This window comes from Chlamydotis macqueenii, chromosome Z, assembly GCF_036417535.1.
Source record: "Chlamydotis macqueenii isolate bChlMac1 chromosome Z, bChlMac1.mat, whole genome shotgun sequence".
In the NCBI taxonomy this organism is placed as follows: domain Eukaryota; kingdom Metazoa; phylum Chordata; class Aves; order Otidiformes; family Otididae; genus Chlamydotis; species Chlamydotis macqueenii.
In genome coordinates, this window is record NC_141593.1 from 32,556,367 (window position 1) to 32,575,325 (window position 18,959).

The window sequence follows — 18,959 nt, forward strand, 5'->3', positions numbered from 1 at the left end:
CTCAGTGTCGTGTTAACATTTGGTACAGAAAAATATTCCAGTAGTAATCTTACCTATGTGCCACACTTCCCTCCTGGATTTCTTGCACAAATATTCCTAGTTCTCCCCTGTTTTCACTCTTGAGTCCCACAACACTGAAACCCAGACCACCACTCAAAGGTTTAATAAGCTCTACAGTCTCAACAAGACGACCCTGTTCAGTACAAAGAAAACGGTACAAGTGTTAAAAATGTTGAAAAGCAGCATTAATTAACATCGTAAACAACTTGAAAATTAGTTCCAAATTTGACAGCTACAGCATGACAAGGCTACACTAGCTAATAACCGAAACATAGGTGTTCAGTTCCAATTTCTTCCTATCATACAGAAAAGCAACAATTAAGAAAGAATGGAGAAACAAAGATTATCATGGCCCAGAGGAAGAAATCAGGAAATAACAGCTAAATATACAGAGTGTAGGCTTAGTAGTGACTGAGATATATGTGTTTGTAAAATTTTAGAGGGTACAGGCCAACTCTCAAGAAGTAGAAAAAGAGGACGAAAGGACGAAATTCAGGAAAAGGGTAAAAGTAGGACTGTGCAAAAGGCTTTCCAGAGGAACAGCAGAAGATTTCCCATACCTATCTCAATTACTGGTTAGTTAGAAAAATGCTAGAATATATGCCCGGCCATTCTCAGCTTCAGCCATTGAAGGTACTCATACACTGTTTCTGCCTAGCAGAGGAAAGCAGTAAGATTACAGAACAATGTGCAGCAAAACGGAATTTTCCATCTTATTTCCAAGCAAGTCACAGAACTAGCTTTCATTAGTTATGCATACAAGAGCACGCTCTGACAAAGCATCTCACTCACACACAGAGCTGTAGCCCTACAATAGGCACGGAAATATAATGGCATGCTGATCTGTGAGAGGCACACTGCCCAGCTAAGGACAATAACTCAGCAGTGACAATGTCAAGGGTACTCTTCCAACTGTTTTCTCATTTACCAATTGTTCCTCAAATTAAAAGGTTATTTTTGTTTTATATAGCAAGTGAGCTCTGGTTTGCTTAATAACTCAATTGCTTTTAAATGAATATACCTGTATTTTCATCTTTCAGATAATCAGTGATTCACATTTTGTGGTTACCAGACAACACGCTTACCTGGGACATATTTCTGATCAGCTGCTCAAAGTCATCACTAGAGGACTTCCTATTAATCTGGGGTGTAATGGATCTCATCGATGCCTCTAGCACATTAGCTGGGCTGCCATTCTGCTGAGCCAACAAATACGACTCATTGTGTGGCAAGGACCCCACATTCACACCGTGATGGAGAAGCTGGGGGAATTCACCAGTGGAATGTATGGAAGGTGTAATATTTACCTGCAAAACATTGATGGCAACATACATTTATAGACACAGCAGAAATTTCTTCCCTATCATAAAGTATTATGACAGGTCAATTGCTTGTTAAAAATGTCTGAAATCCCAATTTGCAATTCTGAAGACATTTTAAAAAGAAGAGCAATCCTTAATATTTATGACCAATGTAAAGCTGTCAACTATCAGCGTAAAACATGAAAGAAATTGATTAAAATAATACAAAATAATTTTCCATATTCTGCTTAAAAGTCTTCTGCTGATATCAGCATAGCAGCTTGAAGTACTTCAACACAATAGCAGAAGTAAATAAGTATGAACTAATTTTTTCTACACTACCAATATTTTTAAAAACAAATTTATCAATTATTTTACAAGAAAATTTCAAAAGTATGTGTATTTTGATGAAAAAAAGAAAGAAACCTCACCAGCTACGTACAAAACAAATTTCACTGGTCAGGATTTCTGCATCACTATGCACTACAGCTGGCAGCTCTACATGAGCTAGAACTAAGTACAAAATTACTGAACAAGTCTAAAATCACCAGGCTGATGTGAAAACCACAGTCATACTTTTTACACAGACAGCCGTGACAACACACTTCTCTTAGAGCAGAAAAGAAAACAAGAAAATTCTCCATTTTGCCCAGCCATAGTAAATTACCTACTTTCAAGCAGGTCTCTGCCAACCAACCTCAAGAACGGCTGGTTGAGGGGTAATGGAGATACCACTTTAGACAAGTGTATAAAGCTCAGGTGAAGCAAGAGTCCTCATTTGGCTGCTGTCCCACTTGCCCGTCTACTGTCAACAGGCACCGTTTTACTCCACATTGACCTGTTTCATACCTGTCTGGCACACTAAGCACAATGTAGGACCACAATATTGCAACTTCAAATACTTTTCACCGTTTACAGTGCAAATTTTCTAGCATTCTGCACCACAAAAGACTGAGATTCCCCTTCCTTATTTTTAAACTTCAAGTATAAACAAAAAAATCTCAAAACTCTAAACGTACTCCAAAATACCTATTGCACCAGTCTCGACTGTTTAAGCATAATACTTCCATTAGGTTTATAAGATCATTCTCTCAACAGTCCAATCATTAAAATGTCAGTATCATTCTGCATGACACAATTCCTTCTCATCTAGGTGCTTTAGGAAAATATAACAGAAGAACAAATGTCATTTGTTGAACATTTTATGCGCCTGGGAAGAACTTCAAGTTACAGAAAAAGTACCATGAGAAAGCACTGGAAAGAAAAGTCCTCAACAGCACTTTGCCTGCTCTGCCATAAAAAAAAAAAAAAAAAACCCCGGAAAGAAGAAAACCAGGATGTTTGGAACTCAGTGATTTTCACCACACAGTGAATACGCTCTGTTGTCCACATCTGTGAGGAATGACTTGGGTTACGTTTCAAACAAATTGTAATGCCTAAAATGTGCACACATGCACTTTCTTTAATCACATACAATCATTTCAGCAAGCCTGTAAGGCACAGGTAGATAAGCCTTATTTCACAGTTCATTACATGTAACACCACCAGAAGACATAATAAAATTCTGCCTTTCCATGAACACAAGACTCTCCCTTATATTATACGCATGGATTTGAAGGTAATAAAATCTGTGTCATACTGCGTTTCTTATCTGCATAAGTCCAGACAACAGGTTAATTCACCTCCACCTTCCCAATGCCATCCATTTCAATGTATAAAAATATATCACTGAACTTCGTCAATTTATGTGCCTCATTTCCTGTTCTCTTCCACCTTCAAATCTTCTTAAACACCCTGCTGTCATGCTCATTCCCCAAAAAAAAAAAAAAGTCAAGGCTCAAATTATTATTTGTAAGAGTATCTAACACCACTGTAATTAGCTGGTCTTGCACTCCTTCTATTTAAAAACATTTTTACATTTCCACAGTAAGATAAAGCAGTCTAAGAGTATACAAGATGCAAACCCAAACTATTTCTCATGTGGAGAAGGGACCTTTAAAGGCCATCTAGCCCAACCCCCCTGCAAGAAGCAGGGACATCTCCAACTACATCGTGTTGCTCAGAGCTTCACCCAACCTGGCCTTGAATGTTTCCAGGGATGGGGCATCCGCTACCTCTCTGGGCAACCTGTTCCAGTGTTTCACCACCCTCATTGTAAAAAATTTTTTCCTAATATCTAATCTGAATCTACCTCCCTCTATTTTGAAACAATTACCCCTTGTCTTGTCACAACAGGCCCTACTGAAGAGTTTCTCCCCGTCTTTCTTCTAGGCCCCCTTTAGGTACCAGAAGATATGCAGGGAGCAACACCGAAAAAATCATGCAATATACAAAAAAATAGATCAAGCAAGCCACAGTAATCCTAAGATGTGACATTTTTAGTATGGTATGAATGATACAAATGGTGTTTACATCATGATGTTGTTTTTCTCCAACACACAAAAAAAACATTTCCCTGTAGGTACAAGCAGGAAAGAAAAAAAAAAAATTGAGCTGCACATCAAAAATAAAAGGTTATTGAGTATGGCACACTGCCCTTCCTATGAGTTGTATTATATGCCTTCTATGAATCTAAAATCCTTCTGGTACCCCTCAATATCCCATACAGCACAGCCTTCAGTATACAGAGGAGCTCTGTGTCCATCCTGCACTATGTTCCACATTACGTTCTGCTGGTACTGCTTAACAGGGGATTGCTTTAGGCAACTCATTTCACTACTTGTGATATTCAAACAGCAGGCTAGTCGTGATGGGCACCCTAATTTCCATCTGAACATGAACCCAGTATCATCATTTTCTTCTCTAGGTTAAGCTTGAAGTTCTTCAATTAAGATACGACACTCTCCCTAGGGACTCAGGATTTTCTCTCTGGTGTAAAAAATCACACATCCCCATGCTAAAACAGAAGTAGCACCAGGCCAACTCATATTTTAATTTTACATTGTATGTTTTCATACAACAAATCATGTTCAAACCGGCTATATAGAGCCCACCTTATTAGTCTGACACTTCATCCCTTCTGCATACTTGTATGAGCTGGAACACCACTGCAAACAGGAGTTGATTGACCTCTTGCATTCCTTCTGCCTTCCAAACCAGAAGATGGATTTTTTTTTTTTCATGCTTTTCTAAGACATTTCCCACAAATAATTACTAACTCCACTATTGTGAAGACTCTGGATCAGTTTTATCTGCATGATGGCTGAAATACCACTAGAAAGAAGTGCTGCACACTATATATAGCAGGAAAATGCAAAAACCCCCCTCCGATTCACACTAGTTAACTAGAACTTTAAAAAGCTTCACCTCAAACCTGCAGCACAACTGTGATTACAGCATTGCTACAAGGCAGTAGGAAACAACACCTCTTCAATAATAATTGATAGCAACACCTCATTTTCATCATACCTTTTATAAACAAACACAGCTACACATCCAACGGAGGATGTGCTTATCACGAGAAGCCTACCTCACATAAAGTGGCTTCTGGCCTGTAAAATGCCAAGAAACAATGAATGTCAAACTGTTAACATAATAAAGTTAGGTGTATGTCTGTGCAAAGAATTTCAGAATGTCTTCACTCCCAAAATACATACACGCATTTATACTTTAAAAACATTTCTGATTTATAATGGCATTTATAATGATCCTAAAGGTAGAAATTCAGAATCCTCAAATTACAAGCAGAAACACGACAATCACTCTCTTCGCTGTCCTCCTCAAAATACACGCTTATAGTATGTAAAAGCTAAGAAGAACTGGTGCATATTCTTGCTAGCCACGTAACTGTAGGTCATTCCAGGGGGAGCAATAAACTCTAAGTGGAAATCTTAGAAAGATGAAGCTTTTGTGGTTGCAAGAAATATTTTTCATAACATATGAAGTGCACTACTTTGCAGTAATAAAATCACCATAATTCCATCAAGAAGTAGTTTTACAGTACCGTGATTGTGTAAGCACTGTATGAAAGAATATTGCTTTGTTTTATAATTTGGCTTATGCTAATTTTCCTTGATTGGCTTTCTCCTTACTATATGTAACATCTACAATGTGGACATAATTTGATATAATACAAAAAGGAAAATTCAAAAATACCGTTGAGTATGATAAAACTTATGTTACTGTCACACATATAGACACTAAATGCAATCAAATAGTGTTTACATGCAGTTGTTTGAAGTATTTTTTTAATAAAAAAGGAGCTACCCAAGTCATGTCTGCAGTGTATCAAGATGTAACCTGCATTGCTCGCCCTGCAGGGAAAGCCCCCGTGCTCCCTGGGAACAGGCACTGGTACCAGCACTGCTCCAGCACCACCCTGCTGGCTGCTCCTTTACATCTCTGTCCCTGGGGCAACTGAAGCACATCCCAAACTGGCATTTCTTATAAGCATTCCGTTTCAAAATACGGAGCAAACAGCATTGTTGCAGAAAGGGGTTCAGGGCAGGAAATAAAGGTCTCCTCTAGTTGTGCAAACCACAGAATTAAGCGACTGTTCAGAGGCAATATGAAAATACAGTTTCTCCACTTCTTCCCTAAATCTACTCTACTGCTGACACTCAGCTACCCTTTGCAACCCAGTACGTGCTGCGCTGCAGAGGCACTCTTCAGCACTACTGCATTGTGAATGAAAAACTCACAAGCTAAAAAAATCTGAAGAATGTAGCCCAGCCGAAGGAAGGGTATTTTGCTCTACCAGAGCCTTGAGTGGAGTGGAGGCAGGAGGAGGAGGGAAGGAAGAGGTAAACAAGGGAGAGACGAAAGGAAGAGAAGCAGGAGAGGACTGTCAGCACAATCTAAGTATTTTCTTTAAAATATTTTATAAAGAAATGAAAATACTGAAAAGTTCAAAACATGACAAGTTCTTATTTTTCTTTTCTGTCACTCCTTTATCTTCAAAGGACAGGACTATTCTTCAGCACACAAAAACAAGCATTCACTGAAGAATAAGGACACAAAGAGGCAGAAAAAAAAAACCTAGTTCCTTCATTGTTCCTCAACTCAAGTGACTAGTGAAGTCAGGATAGTAATTCTGAAAAAAAAAAAAAAATCCCTTTGTTATGCTTAGACTTTTCCCACTCCAGTTCTTAACTTCACAAGGACAAACTGGCAGTGCAAATAAATCCTGCTTGCTCATGTAAGAAATAAAACCGGTCCACATCACTGCATGTAACACAAATGCAAGCACAAGAGGCTCTTGTTAAGCACACACCAACAATGAAGGGGATCAATTTCCAATTAACACATAGAAGCTTTAAGGAAATGGGACAGCAAATCTAAAACACCTCCATGAATGTGGAAACACACACTTTTTCAGATCTTCTATTGGTGCTTAACCAATCACTTACCTATAGGAAAAAAAAAAAAAGAAAAAAGAAAAAGGAACTCTATTATTTAAGAACATAAAAAAAGGTTGCAACAGCTCTCACTGGAATACAAGGAGTATTTGTCTGCTAAAACTGTATTTGCCTCCTATTTTTTGCTAGGAAAACATGACAGATGTTTACAAGATTTGCTACCTTATTTCCCAGACTCGCCGCACAAACAGAAGACTAGGCTATCCGTACCATCTCTATGCCTTCCAGACACAGTGCCTCAAGACAGGAATACGTCCTACCCTCAAATTTATCAAGTCCACTACAGGCCCATAAGTAGATCTCATTTAGCAACCTACTTCTGCTGAGATGGTTGCAAGGAGTAAGTTTGAATTAGAAAATAAATTGCCATTACTGCTTCTCTGCTCTCACCCTCTCTTTCAACCAACACTTTCCTAAAAGATGGCTTTCTACTGAGAATTTTGCAACAGTCATGTAGCTATTCAAAAACTCAAACTAATTAAAAACACATGAGCAGTTTAAGACTGTCACTTACACTCAACTTGAGAAGAAACAGACCCTTGTTCAACTTTCAGTGCAACTCATCATGAAACATGAAAAAAAAAAATAAGCCATCTTAGTCTCAAGTCAGGAGATGTTACCTCAAATACATATATTCATTTAGACAAAATAGAAATAAGATAGGTTATGAAATAATCACTTTAGAAGATAATTCAAGGATAGAAAAAACTAACACAGAGAATTCTTGAAACGCATTTTATCCAAGGACTGTTTAGACTATATGTAAAGTTGACTTATTTTTGCTACTCAAAAAATATTTGAGTAGCAAGGACACCAGACAAAGAACACATCAAGGCTTCTTCGGCATTGAAAAACAAGAAGGCAGCAAGAAAAACAAGAACTCTGGTGTCCTTAAATTATGTAAACCATACAATGACAAAAGGAGTAATGGTACTCTTCCCCAAACGACCACCTAAGACCACCAGAGACTCCTGCGCAGGAGCAAGAGTTTGGAATGATTGCCAAAGAGGGTAACTTGTCGTGCTTGCTCAGCATAATTAATATCTGTTAGATAGGCATGCATTTGTATTAGAGAGGTGCAGTATTTTAACTTTTAATGTATAAATATAAACTGAAAACCCCAGTAGGTGTGCTTGATTTGTGGAAATCTTCCACCTTGCACTTTGCGCAGAATAAAGCAATGTGTCCTCTCTAAACCTACTTTGTATGTGTTTCAGAAGTTATTTCCAATTGCAGATAAAATAGAGACTGCAACACCTAGCCCCTGCACAGCTCAGGACCACTTGTCACCCTGTCTCAAACACAGCTCTGACTGCAAGTGCTTGGGAAACAACTTGTCTCCTTCCTCAGTCTGACACAGCTTGGCCGAAAAGCCTGCTCACTATTCATCTGCCTTGCAGCTTTCATCAACCTGTAGTTTAAGAGTTTCAAGGGCATAGTGCCTTCCTAGCCATAAAAAGAAAACTAAAGGGTGGCCTTGAACAAAACTGAGCCTTTGAAAATGACAAGAAACATATATTTTTTTTTAACATGACTGCCTATTTCCTGATTTTATTCTTTGTCCTGTTTCAGTATGCTTTATAAACATTTAAATAAAGCAGGGACAGACAATCTAATGTATTGTAGGGACGACATGATTCTGTAGAGGAAACACAGGACACTTTCTGGAGAGCTGACCCAAATCTAAGCATAGCTAGAAATATCATACATTTGCACATGCAAGTGTCCATATAAGCACAAATCAAGAAGGGAATTCACATTCAAGTAGCTCCTCTGTCATGAGACTGGATATATACCATGCAACATGCACAGGCCACTAAAGTTACTCCACAGATGAATCTACAGGGTTAGGGCTGAAGGCAGAATTGCTACTTGCTTTTTAAAAAATACACGTCTGAAATTACCCATCTGCAGTATCAGCTGCTTCACTTTACCAGTGTAGCTGACTATCTAAAGAGAAGCATCCTTTAGCTTCACACCTAATGTCTGTAAGTGAAAATTCAATTTGCCTTTTCACCAAATTCCCATTAATGCCTCAGGCACAACTTCACTTTTCACTATATGTTCCCAGAGTCATCACCACATAATTCACCTAATTTCTGGACATCATTGTTAAATTCTCCTTTTCAAACAGCAGAGCAAACAAACCCTCTGAACAGTTTTGGGGTTTTTTTTCCTATATTTTTTTAAATCACTTCGATGTCATCAAGTCTCTACATATCAAAGGTGCAAAATTTGAAAAGCATGGTCACGTAGAGCACTGTAGACACCATTCCAACTTATTTATTTCCAGTGCAAAATAGCATGCAGATGATCTACAAGCAGCAACAAAGAGCCAGATCATGCTCTTCTGCCACAAAGCTGTAGTATCATCAAGAGCATAAGGATTCCTCACCAGCTACACTCTGGTCAGGGACCAGATGCAGCTCCATGCTGAGGATAAAGTCAACATGCAGGAACTGCATTCTCCACTCTGGCATTTATGCATACCAGCCACAGAGCTGCCCATGTTGCAGGAGTCAACAGAACAACTATTTGCAAAGCCAGATGCAGAGTGTATTCCTAATTTAGTTACTGAACTACTTCTCACATTCTTCAAGTTCTTACTCTGCTGATAAGGCAACTAGTCTACATAGCAGAATTGCTGCCCCTTTTCTCATCCTCACTAAAGATATGCAGAAAAAGTAATACTTTTACTTAAAACCCTGAGAAAGGGAAAAGTCGGTAGGTGTTCTTGCTTCTCTTTCATCTTTTATTCCTATACGAAGAAAAAATAGTTCTTCTTTTCCTTATGAAGTCAACATTCCACAGCTTCCCTTACATATTCTCATTTTAGCAGGATAAGACACAAGAAAGTAATAAAAAGCTCCTTGGAAAAAAATCCTAAGACCTCACACAAAACACGTTCCTTTTGAAGGACAGAGACAGAAAGCCTTATGTTAACTCCCCAGCCAGTATCACCTACTGTGCGCGTCATAAGTACCAAACACATACACAAAAAACACGCAGAGACCCACACATTTTCACACCTTCTTAGCAATTTTTCTTTTGTGCCTGGGAGGCTGCTTTTCCTACCTGATCTCTCAGTTGTTGAACAGAAGTCTGAAGGTTGAGAATCTGGTTAAAGAGAGGACTCTGCAGCACTGATTTTAGTAAGCTCAGTTTCTCCTCATTTGCACTGTCACCTCGATCTCGAAGCTTTGCCTGTAAGCGCTCCATGGCCTGGAGAGCCCGATGTGTATCTGTTGCAATAACCATTCCCAGTCAGTAGCAGTTCAGAAGCAGCAACATACATGCAGGTAACAGGTTTAAATTTATCCCTCTTTACTGCTCAAACTACAGAGGACTTAAATGGTTCAGATCTGAACAAAAATCCTAGCCCAAACATGTCTAATGAATCAGGAAGTTAGAGGCAGAGCACAAAACAGAAGACAGTGAAAATTACATTTTCATCCATCACAAACTGGGTTACAAAAGTGAAAGTGCCTTTATCAAAATTCAGTTGTAGGAGCTACGGCTACAGATCACTGTAAACAAGTAGTAACAAAAATAGCCATAACAGAAAACATTTGTCTTTTTCATACAAACTTTTCACATACTAGTAAAGATTAAAACAATGAAATCAAGACAACAGGCTAAAAATTAAATACACTAAACAAATGATGGGACATTTTTTGCTTTCAAATACAAAAGACAAAAACCCAAATACATGTATTCCTAAGCACAGTAGATACTTTTTAAAAAACCTCTCTCAGCAGCGCATAGCAATGTCCTAAATCTATCATGCACACTTGATCTGGCAAAAAAAAAAAAAAACAGTAATATAAACAAAAAAAAAGATTACCAATTGTTTCCAACATGTTTTCTGCTTCTCAGCTTCTATTCCAATAATGGTAAAATGCAACAAATAGAGTATTGCCCTGAAAAATAAGAGAAAGGGAAAAAAAGTCACATTTATAGCAGGACTAAGCTCCGAAGGAGAAGAAGAAAAGCTTGTCTTCTGAAAACAAGAAGCAGCCCCACAAAATAACAATCCACAAAACCCATATCTCCTTGGATAATTAAAATAACTTAAAAGGAGACCATATTCTGAGTCACTTTGGAGCTTAAAACCTGACCCAAAATTGCTTTTAGGAATATACTTTAATATTTTTGCATTTCCATATCAAAGCTGCTGCCTGCATAATGTTGTGCAACATGTCCTCCATTGCTTTAATCAGAAGCTATGAATCAATGCTGTCACTGGTACTTTACAGTTTCATTGCTTTCCTTTTCAGTGATTCATAAAAAACATTCCCTACGGGATCAGTTTTCAAGCTCTATGTTGACAATTTCAGGTGCATGAGCCATAGCACATTTTTTTTTAAAGTCACCTTTTAAAAAGAAAAGTTACCTAAGTCACAAAGCCTTCATGCTACACAGACTTGCAGGACCCTCACACTACATCTTCCACTATTAACCTCTATTGGAATTGAGACTCAGATCTGGATTGACAGCTGGGTTTTCGCCAGTGTGGGTTTCCAGGCAGGAAATTCTACACTGGGCGGACGAAATTCTGAAATTCCTTTGTTTATTCTTTTTTGTTGCTTTTGGGGGTTTGTTTGTTGTTTGGTTTGTTTTTTTTTTTCCCCCAACAGTGTGTCTGGACTTGCTCAGAAATTTGTAGGAACAGAGTATGTTTGATGGAGATAGATAGCTGAAGAGCAGTGAGGAGATCAAATATCACTGCAGCTGTATGAACTGAGCATTATGTCTTATCTTTCACAACAGTGCCACTGTTTTCTTGAAAATAGGAAAGTACTTCAGTATAGCATCCCATCTTAAATTTGGTGAGCTTACAAATACACAAAGAGCTGTGATCTCTAAGCACTTAGGAAGAAATTAGGTTTTCTTGAAACTTTGGAGAATAATAGGGAAAGGAACAGTATTGACTGATCTCTGGGTAAGACAGCCTAACTGAATTCAACAGAACCATTAATTACGGAACTGGAGCAGGACAAGCACGAACCGACCCTCACAATAAAAGCAAGAAAACAGGTATTAACAGAGATTCACTTAGAAGGAACACATGTCAGGGTGAACATTTTGACAAGCCTATATTATTTGCAGCTTGCACAGAAAACCCAAACCAAGTGGGCTTAAAACAGTTTCAAGTTCCTATCGCCGAGACTTCCCTAGTTTCAAAATGCCTGGGGCTTCATATCAGTGTGTTCAATGTGTCACCCTACAAAAACAATTTTAAAAATCTCAATTTTACATGGGAAGGGCTGGATGAGATTATTTAAACATTATGAAAGAAGCTGGCTTCCCCAAACCTTAATTACTCATAGCTTTTCCTTCTAGATTAACAAACTACTATCACTTCTTCTATTCAGGGCCCCTGTTTACAAACAGAGGCATTTATGTCATGTTCACAGTTGTTTTTCTCAGTGGCAATGCCAACCAAAGCAGCTCTTCTCTGTTTCACCATTCCAATTCTTCCTCTACAGCTACTCTTGGGGCTGTGTTGTGGATGCAACCAGAAAAAAAAAAAAAACAAAAAAAAACCAACAAACGTGAGTATTTTTCAATCATTTCAGCACCATGACCCTACTTATCATGATACTACATGCAGAAGCACATAGCATGATGTATGCAACTCTCATCTCCAGAGGAAACTAATTAGGAAAAATGCAGGGTTACTGTTCCTCTTCCGCTTTAGTTCCCTTAGAACTAAAGAACCGAGAAGGGATGCAGCTGTAAAAAGTCTGTATCTTTTGGAATAGCTGGGATTGCTTTATATTATGATTGTACTTCCCTAAAATCTCATTCTTGCTGTGCTGTGAAAGGCTTATTTTATAGTGACAGAATGGACAAGGTCACCACTGTGATCATGCAGCCCCAGATGACTGCACTCTGATGATTTATAATAGAAGCTTTCTAAAAGCAGACACAAGTCCTAAACAACACTTTATAGATGGAGATGATCCTGTCTAATTTGCAAGGAAAAAAACTTCTTAGCTCTGCTAAGACACTTATGATACACTTTCTATTTACCTTGTGCTTTACAGGCAGGAATACTGCTCAAGAGCTGTCTTAGCATCAGTAAATACATTTTAGGTTATCCGTTTAATTCTCCTTATTTTGTTTATATTAGCAGGAAATCCCTCCTCAGCTGACCAACTTAAGCTGCCATCAGGACGTTTTCCTTCAGAAGACTTGCTTTGAGGCGCACCAGCATTTCCACATGTCGCAGTCCAAGATGACCCCTGTTTGCTCTCTGAAATGGCGAAAAGCCACGTGACTGTGCTCCTGCTGTGCCACATCCACACTAACAAGCGGGATCTGTCAGCACCAGCTTAGTGGCATATTAACATAGCCGAAGTACAGGGGAAGCAAGCACACATCTCTCCAAAATGCACCACAGAGACATAACCATAACCACCAACAATCAGCACAGCTGCAACTCCTGGCCTTTAAACCAGCTTGCTTCTAGGTATTTTAACAATAATGCACCGGAGAGAAGTATGGAGGCATGCACGATTATTTCTTGAAAAGCATAAGTCTATCATTTGCTATAGTGAATACTTTTATAATGCCATCACAGACTTCTAGATGCACAAATAGGAAGTTTAGCTCCAATTCTCTCATTTTGCCTGCCCCTGGTAGTCTGTATCACAGGAGCCTGAAGCTAAAATTAGCCCTTCTACACATGATACAAATACTGTTTACACCTCAAAGAGCTTACTAGCTTAGCTGAAAGTAGATTTCACTATTTTTGTATTTCAGTGCTAAAGTTCATTAATCTCCTCATAGTAATAAGAACACAGACTGACTGAGTTAAGGCTTTTTTATTGGCAACTAGAAGAAATATTGTTAAACTAACAGCAAGTTAAATTCATTTTCAAGTTTTTAAAGCCACAGGTACCTGAAAGATGTGGCTTTAAAAAAAAATAAAAATAAAAAAAAGCCATCTTCTACAAAGCATGCACAAAATTTAAACATGATCCCTTTCAAACCTGTACCTCTGAAAATTGATTCTTCCCATGCTAACGAACAAAAACGTGTTACATACACATTTGTCTGCTCTTTATGCTGCCCTTCTTCTGTAAGTTCAGTTGCCAGAAAACAGTTGGCATGCTGCAGCTCTGGTTTCTTTGTGCCCACTCCTAAAACACTAAAATCCACAGGTGTCAGAATTTTAAAAAACAGACTTAAATTTATGTTGATCACCTCGTTTCCACTGTAACCACACAAGCCACCTAGCCAAACAGTGAAAAGATTCATGAAAAGGGAAAGATGACCCACTTCCAATGACTACTCCTTCACATCTATCTGATCATGCAGTTCCTACAAGGAAACTTATTCCGTTTCATGGACAGATACTCCAACTACTGTTTTACAAAGTCATTTCAGATAACACCCTGGAAACTAATGCTGATAGCACTGGATTAGCAAACATGCGATGCCAAAGATAGAAAGCACAGTAATAGGCTTTGCCCTGTAGCTCCCGCATTACTTGAAGTGCTCTGAGGATACAGAGGAAATGCCTATCTTAAGAGTGATCTCTAGGCCCAAACTTTAGCAAGGAGTTAAAGATTTAGATTAAAACTAAATCTATTTCAATTAAGCAGCACAGTAATCACAACACACATATTATAGCTGCTAAAAAGAGTATTTCAAGACTTCTAATTTAAATTTCCACACCTGGGCCTGGATTTGGCTAGGCTAGAGACATCCTTTTGAACTTGCCTTTCATCCCGCATCGTTCCCCTCCCCTACTTTCTGGCTATCACTCAAACAGGCATGTTGTGTTAGCACCACCTGGCCTGGGAATGGAAACCAAACTGCACAGGAAGTGGAAGATACTAATTACTGCTAAAACTTCTGCTTTGACTGCAATTTCCAGGAGCTCTTCCATTTCTCCTAATTACCTCCCGCATGCTGGCTGCCATCCCCAGGAAGAAAATTAAGGTGATCCCCAGACTCCTTGGGAGGGGGAGTCTTGTCAATATAAAGGCAGCTTTCACGGTAAACTGAAAGATCTTTCCTATGCATTCTTCTGCTGTCACAAAGGTGATTTTGCTGTTGCATACAGCACTTTCTAGGATTACAAGCAGTTTTACAAGGACTTGACAACTGTAGCCTGACTGGTATAGCGTTCATTACTCGTAATGCAAGTGATACATATACTTGAGCACATAGCGAAAGGGTGTGGAATTAGAGGTCGGAAAGCAGTGACCAACAGGGAAAGGAAGATAAATAAAAAGAAAAAGGGAAAAAGAAAGAAGTGGAAAAAAGGCTAGCCTACCGTTTTACTGACAAGACATCAACTTGCCAAATCAACATCAACCACTTGGTTGCATCAGCCAAGAGACCTTGGGCTTCACGCTTCTGGATGACAGAAGAGGGTACTGATTAAAATTAAGGATTTAATACAACCAAAATTAACGTGCACTGTTCCACACTGAACAAAACAGATTTCCACTGACTACATGGAATGTAACAGGCAAGGATGAGAAGCCTGAAATTTACATTTCAAAGCTATGCTAATGAAAAATAGTTCTGAAACATTTAAAGCAGAAATAAAAAGGCAGTTCAGAAACTAACGCATGGCCTATATAAAAATTATAAGCAGCTTTGTTTGAAAAGTGACATTACTAGCCTCTTGAAATTTAGCACAAACCTGAATGCATCAAAAAGATGTAAAAAGATCATAGTAGTGGTTCTGCATGTTAGAGAAAATACTCTTGACAGAGTTGAACAACACTATGCATTTTGAAGCAACTATGAAACTAAAATATTGAACATTCAGCCATTTTTAAGCTTCTGTACACATCATACTAAAGTATTAAGAAAACTTACAATGCTTTTGGGTGTGCAAGCAATCTGCTCACTCGTGTTTAATTAATAATGTTCTGTAACACAGTAAGGAGCCCAAGATGAGCGTAATATGCACATCAGCTGACTTGCAAGTTATAATTGCAATTTGGAAATGGGCCTAAACTGTACACAGTGTTTTAAACTACTGATAAATGTGTATGATACAAGGTATTCAAAAGTAATTTGTGAAGAACATTGCAAAAACTACAACACAGTAGGGAAACCTTTTTCTGATGGGGTTTTGTTTTTTTTTTTTTAGGTTAAGGAAACTAAAGATTATCTGTTTCCAATAAAAAGATCTTTCAGTAAATATTTTAAATTGGGATTAATTGGAATCACTTTCTTCTAAATTTTGAAATATAGGATTAGCTTCAGAAACTGAAATGCATCTTTTCACTATATGTAGAATGTATGTGACACTACATATACTGAATTAACATATGAAGCCCAGGAATGGTTAGTAGAGCCTCTTTATGTTTTCAGCATAGGAAATGGATTACCATATTCATTAACCTCAGTTAAACTTGAAGAAACACAGTTCCTACAACAGACAACAATTGCACATCTTATTGTATACTAGATTCTTCACAGAGGTGACAACAGCATACATAAATGAATATGAAGCCCCACTGAACAGTTGCTAGCAAGCTTCACAAAAGAGTCACTATTTTCCTTGCAAACTGAGAACACAAACTTCTCATTGTACACTATGACAACAGCAAAGCCGAAAATCATAACAGCATGTAACAAGACTACCATGCAAGGTGTCTCAGATGCAAGGATGGGGTCTGAAAAGCCAACAAAAGAAATACTCCAATACTGTCTAGCCAGTTATTCCACAAGCAGCAACCACCACTCCTCTGAAGCAATTTCTACATGAAAAAAACGGCACTGAAAACAAAACGGTATCTTTATATATTGACTTGTTGAGAATGACAACGGTGAAACAAAACTGTCCTTAGCAATGACAATACAGTATACTTCCAGCATGGCACTGTGTTGGCTTAAACTGCTTCAGTCAGCAGGGTCCTCAAATACAAAGCCAATTAGAAAATTTACTTGATACACTCCATAGAATTTTAAATTTTCTTACATGAAACATGGAGTAGATTATTTAAAAGGTTTTTATAATAGTTCTCAATACATTGATTAAAGTGTTATCTATTAAAACAAAACAATTTGCAGCAATTTGTGCAACTGAGAAGTTGTGCGGCATCCCTCTCTGAAGAATTCAGAGACACAGAACCAGATGGAATATAAAGATCACCCATTAGTATGTAAGTAGTACAGTTCTCTTTTCCCTAGTGCTGATACTGATCTAACTTTCCTGGTGCACTTTCATGCAAAGAGAGGCAAGAATGTATCCAGTTCCTGATGAAAAAGCTTCTTGAAAGCACAAAGGAGGCCATTAGAAACACTCGTGCTAATCAGTAAATGTTATGTGTATTACTCTTAACAAGATACGGAGAGATAAAAAATAAGTGTCCTAAAAATGTAAAACAATTTTGAAAAGAAAAAAAAATAAGGTGAAGTCCTCTGCTGTAAAAAATGCTGCTAGTTAAGGTGGATATGTCCTCAGATATTTTCATTCTACGTTGTTTTCTTCTAACATTATATTACTTTCCATTTCCACCAGAGCATCAAATAACATTTCCCAAAAAAATATTTCACCACTTTCCTCTTTTCCAGGTTAGATTCTTCCCTCCCAGTGAGTAGCTGTTAACTTGGAAAAGGCAGTGCTGATGGGGAAACCACAAGGCATTACAGAATAGACTTCCGCAATGTCAGAATTCAGACCCTTCAGCTCCACCACGGTAAATCACTGCAGTGGTCCGGTAAGAGACTCCTGCTACCCGTTCTGGCATCAAAGACACTAAGGACGTTTTCTGTTCAATAGCTTATACTACCAAAATCTTCTGCATGTGTTAAGAAGCAAAAAATACAAAGGGATGAGGCAGTGTTTACAAAAGCAAAAGAAAAAAAGAACACAACACTGTTCAGCCAGATGGCAAATCGAATCTGTTAAGTGTGGTACACGGAGTACAGGTGGTCGGCTTTGTGAGGTGTGTTTTTTTAACATTCTTTCTTCCCATTACGCTTTCCAGTAAAGTAGGGAGGTACTGGCAGCAAGGGGGAACAGCACACGAGAAACAAATCATCCCAAAAACCGGACCCTTGCCTTCCCACAACCAGACCCACCAAAGGGCACAGACAGAGGCTTGCGCCTCGCCCCTCCACTTCCACTCTGCCAAAACGGTCACCTTTACACGCAGACCCCGGGGGGATGCGAGAAAGTCGCAGCGGGGTCCGGACCTGCCGGGAGCACCAGCACGGCAACAGGTCCTGGCCCCGGTACTCGACCAGGGGCGACCGCCGGAGCCCGCCCGCCGCGGAGGAAACCGCCGGCCTGGCCGGGGCCTGCGGGCAGCCTGTGGCTCCTGGCGACTCTCAGCGCCGCCGACCACAGGCGGTGGGCGAGGGCCGCGGCGCCCGGGGGCTCCCCCAACCCCGAGCCGCAGCCGCCCGTAGCTCTGCGACGGCAGCAGGTGAGGAGACCTCCCCCGGCATCAGACACTCCCGCGGGAGTTAAAAACGGAGGGGCGGGAGTGGGGAGCGGAGCTCGCTGCTGCAGCCGGGGCAGGCTCGGCTTTTGTTTACGTGAGGACGACTCCCCGCCAGGCCGCCCAAGCCCGCGGACCGCCCGCCCGCTGCAGGCCGGAGCCTCGGCACGGTCCTCGGCGCTGCTCCCCGCCGCTGCTCCCCGCCGCCCGCGGACAGCTCGGCCCGGGGCGGGCACGGAGAGGGAGCGCGGGGGCGGGAGGGGGCCGGGGGGGGGAGAGCAACAGGCTCAGCCCCCACCCCGCAGCTCCGCCGCCTCTCTACTCCTCCAGCCGCACCCCCCTCCCGCAAAACCCGGCTGTTCAGCAGTACAATAATAAATAAAACTTCGGCAGATAAAGACGTTTTAAAAGGCCGCTCAGAACTCCCGCGGCACCGCGGGACCCTCCCCGCCCTGCCCGCACCCCCGCAGCACGGCACGGGCGGACTCGCCCCGCCGCCCGCCCCGCTTACCCCAGCTGCTCGGCTGGCCCCGCGACCCGGCCCCGCTCTCTGCCTTCGCCCTTCCCGCCCCCAAGTAACGGCGCCGAGCCGCGCCGCGGGGGAAGCGCGCTCAGGCACGCCCCGGCCGCCTGAAACCTAATCCTGCGCCGCCGCCGCCGCCGCCCCCTCGGCCCGGCCCGGCCCGACCCCGGCCCCGGCTTCCCCGCCGGCGGGTCTGCGGGGGCGGTGCCGCTCCGGGCTGGTTCGGGCCGCCGCATCCTGACAACGCGGGGCGGGGGTACCAAGGGGGTTGCAGGGACCACGCTTGAGGGCCTCC

General features: G+C 40.6%; 1 protein-coding gene across 5 annotated transcripts in view; it reads right to left on the bottom strand.

Moving 5' to 3' along the window:
• MPDZ (multiple PDZ domain crumbs cell polarity complex component) overlaps positions 1–18,728 on the bottom strand; it is a 98,738-nt gene extending 80,010 nt beyond the window's left edge. For all 5 annotated transcript variants that reach the window (XM_086769910.1, XM_086769909.1, XM_086769908.1 and 2 more), the window contains exons 1-5: positions 18,653–18,728; positions 10,563–10,638; positions 9,794–9,960; positions 1,146–1,367; positions 54–193 (exon numbers count right to left, since the gene is read on the bottom strand). In XM_086769910.1, coding sequence (XP_086626036.1) covers positions 54–193; positions 1,146–1,367; positions 9,794–9,960; positions 10,563–10,578 — 545 coding nt within the window. In that variant the 5' untranslated portion in view covers positions 10,579–10,638; positions 18,653–18,728. The remainder of the gene's footprint in view (positions 1–53; positions 194–1,145; positions 1,368–9,793; positions 9,961–10,562; positions 10,639–18,652) is intronic.
• Positions 18,729–18,959: the final 231 nt, after the last annotated feature.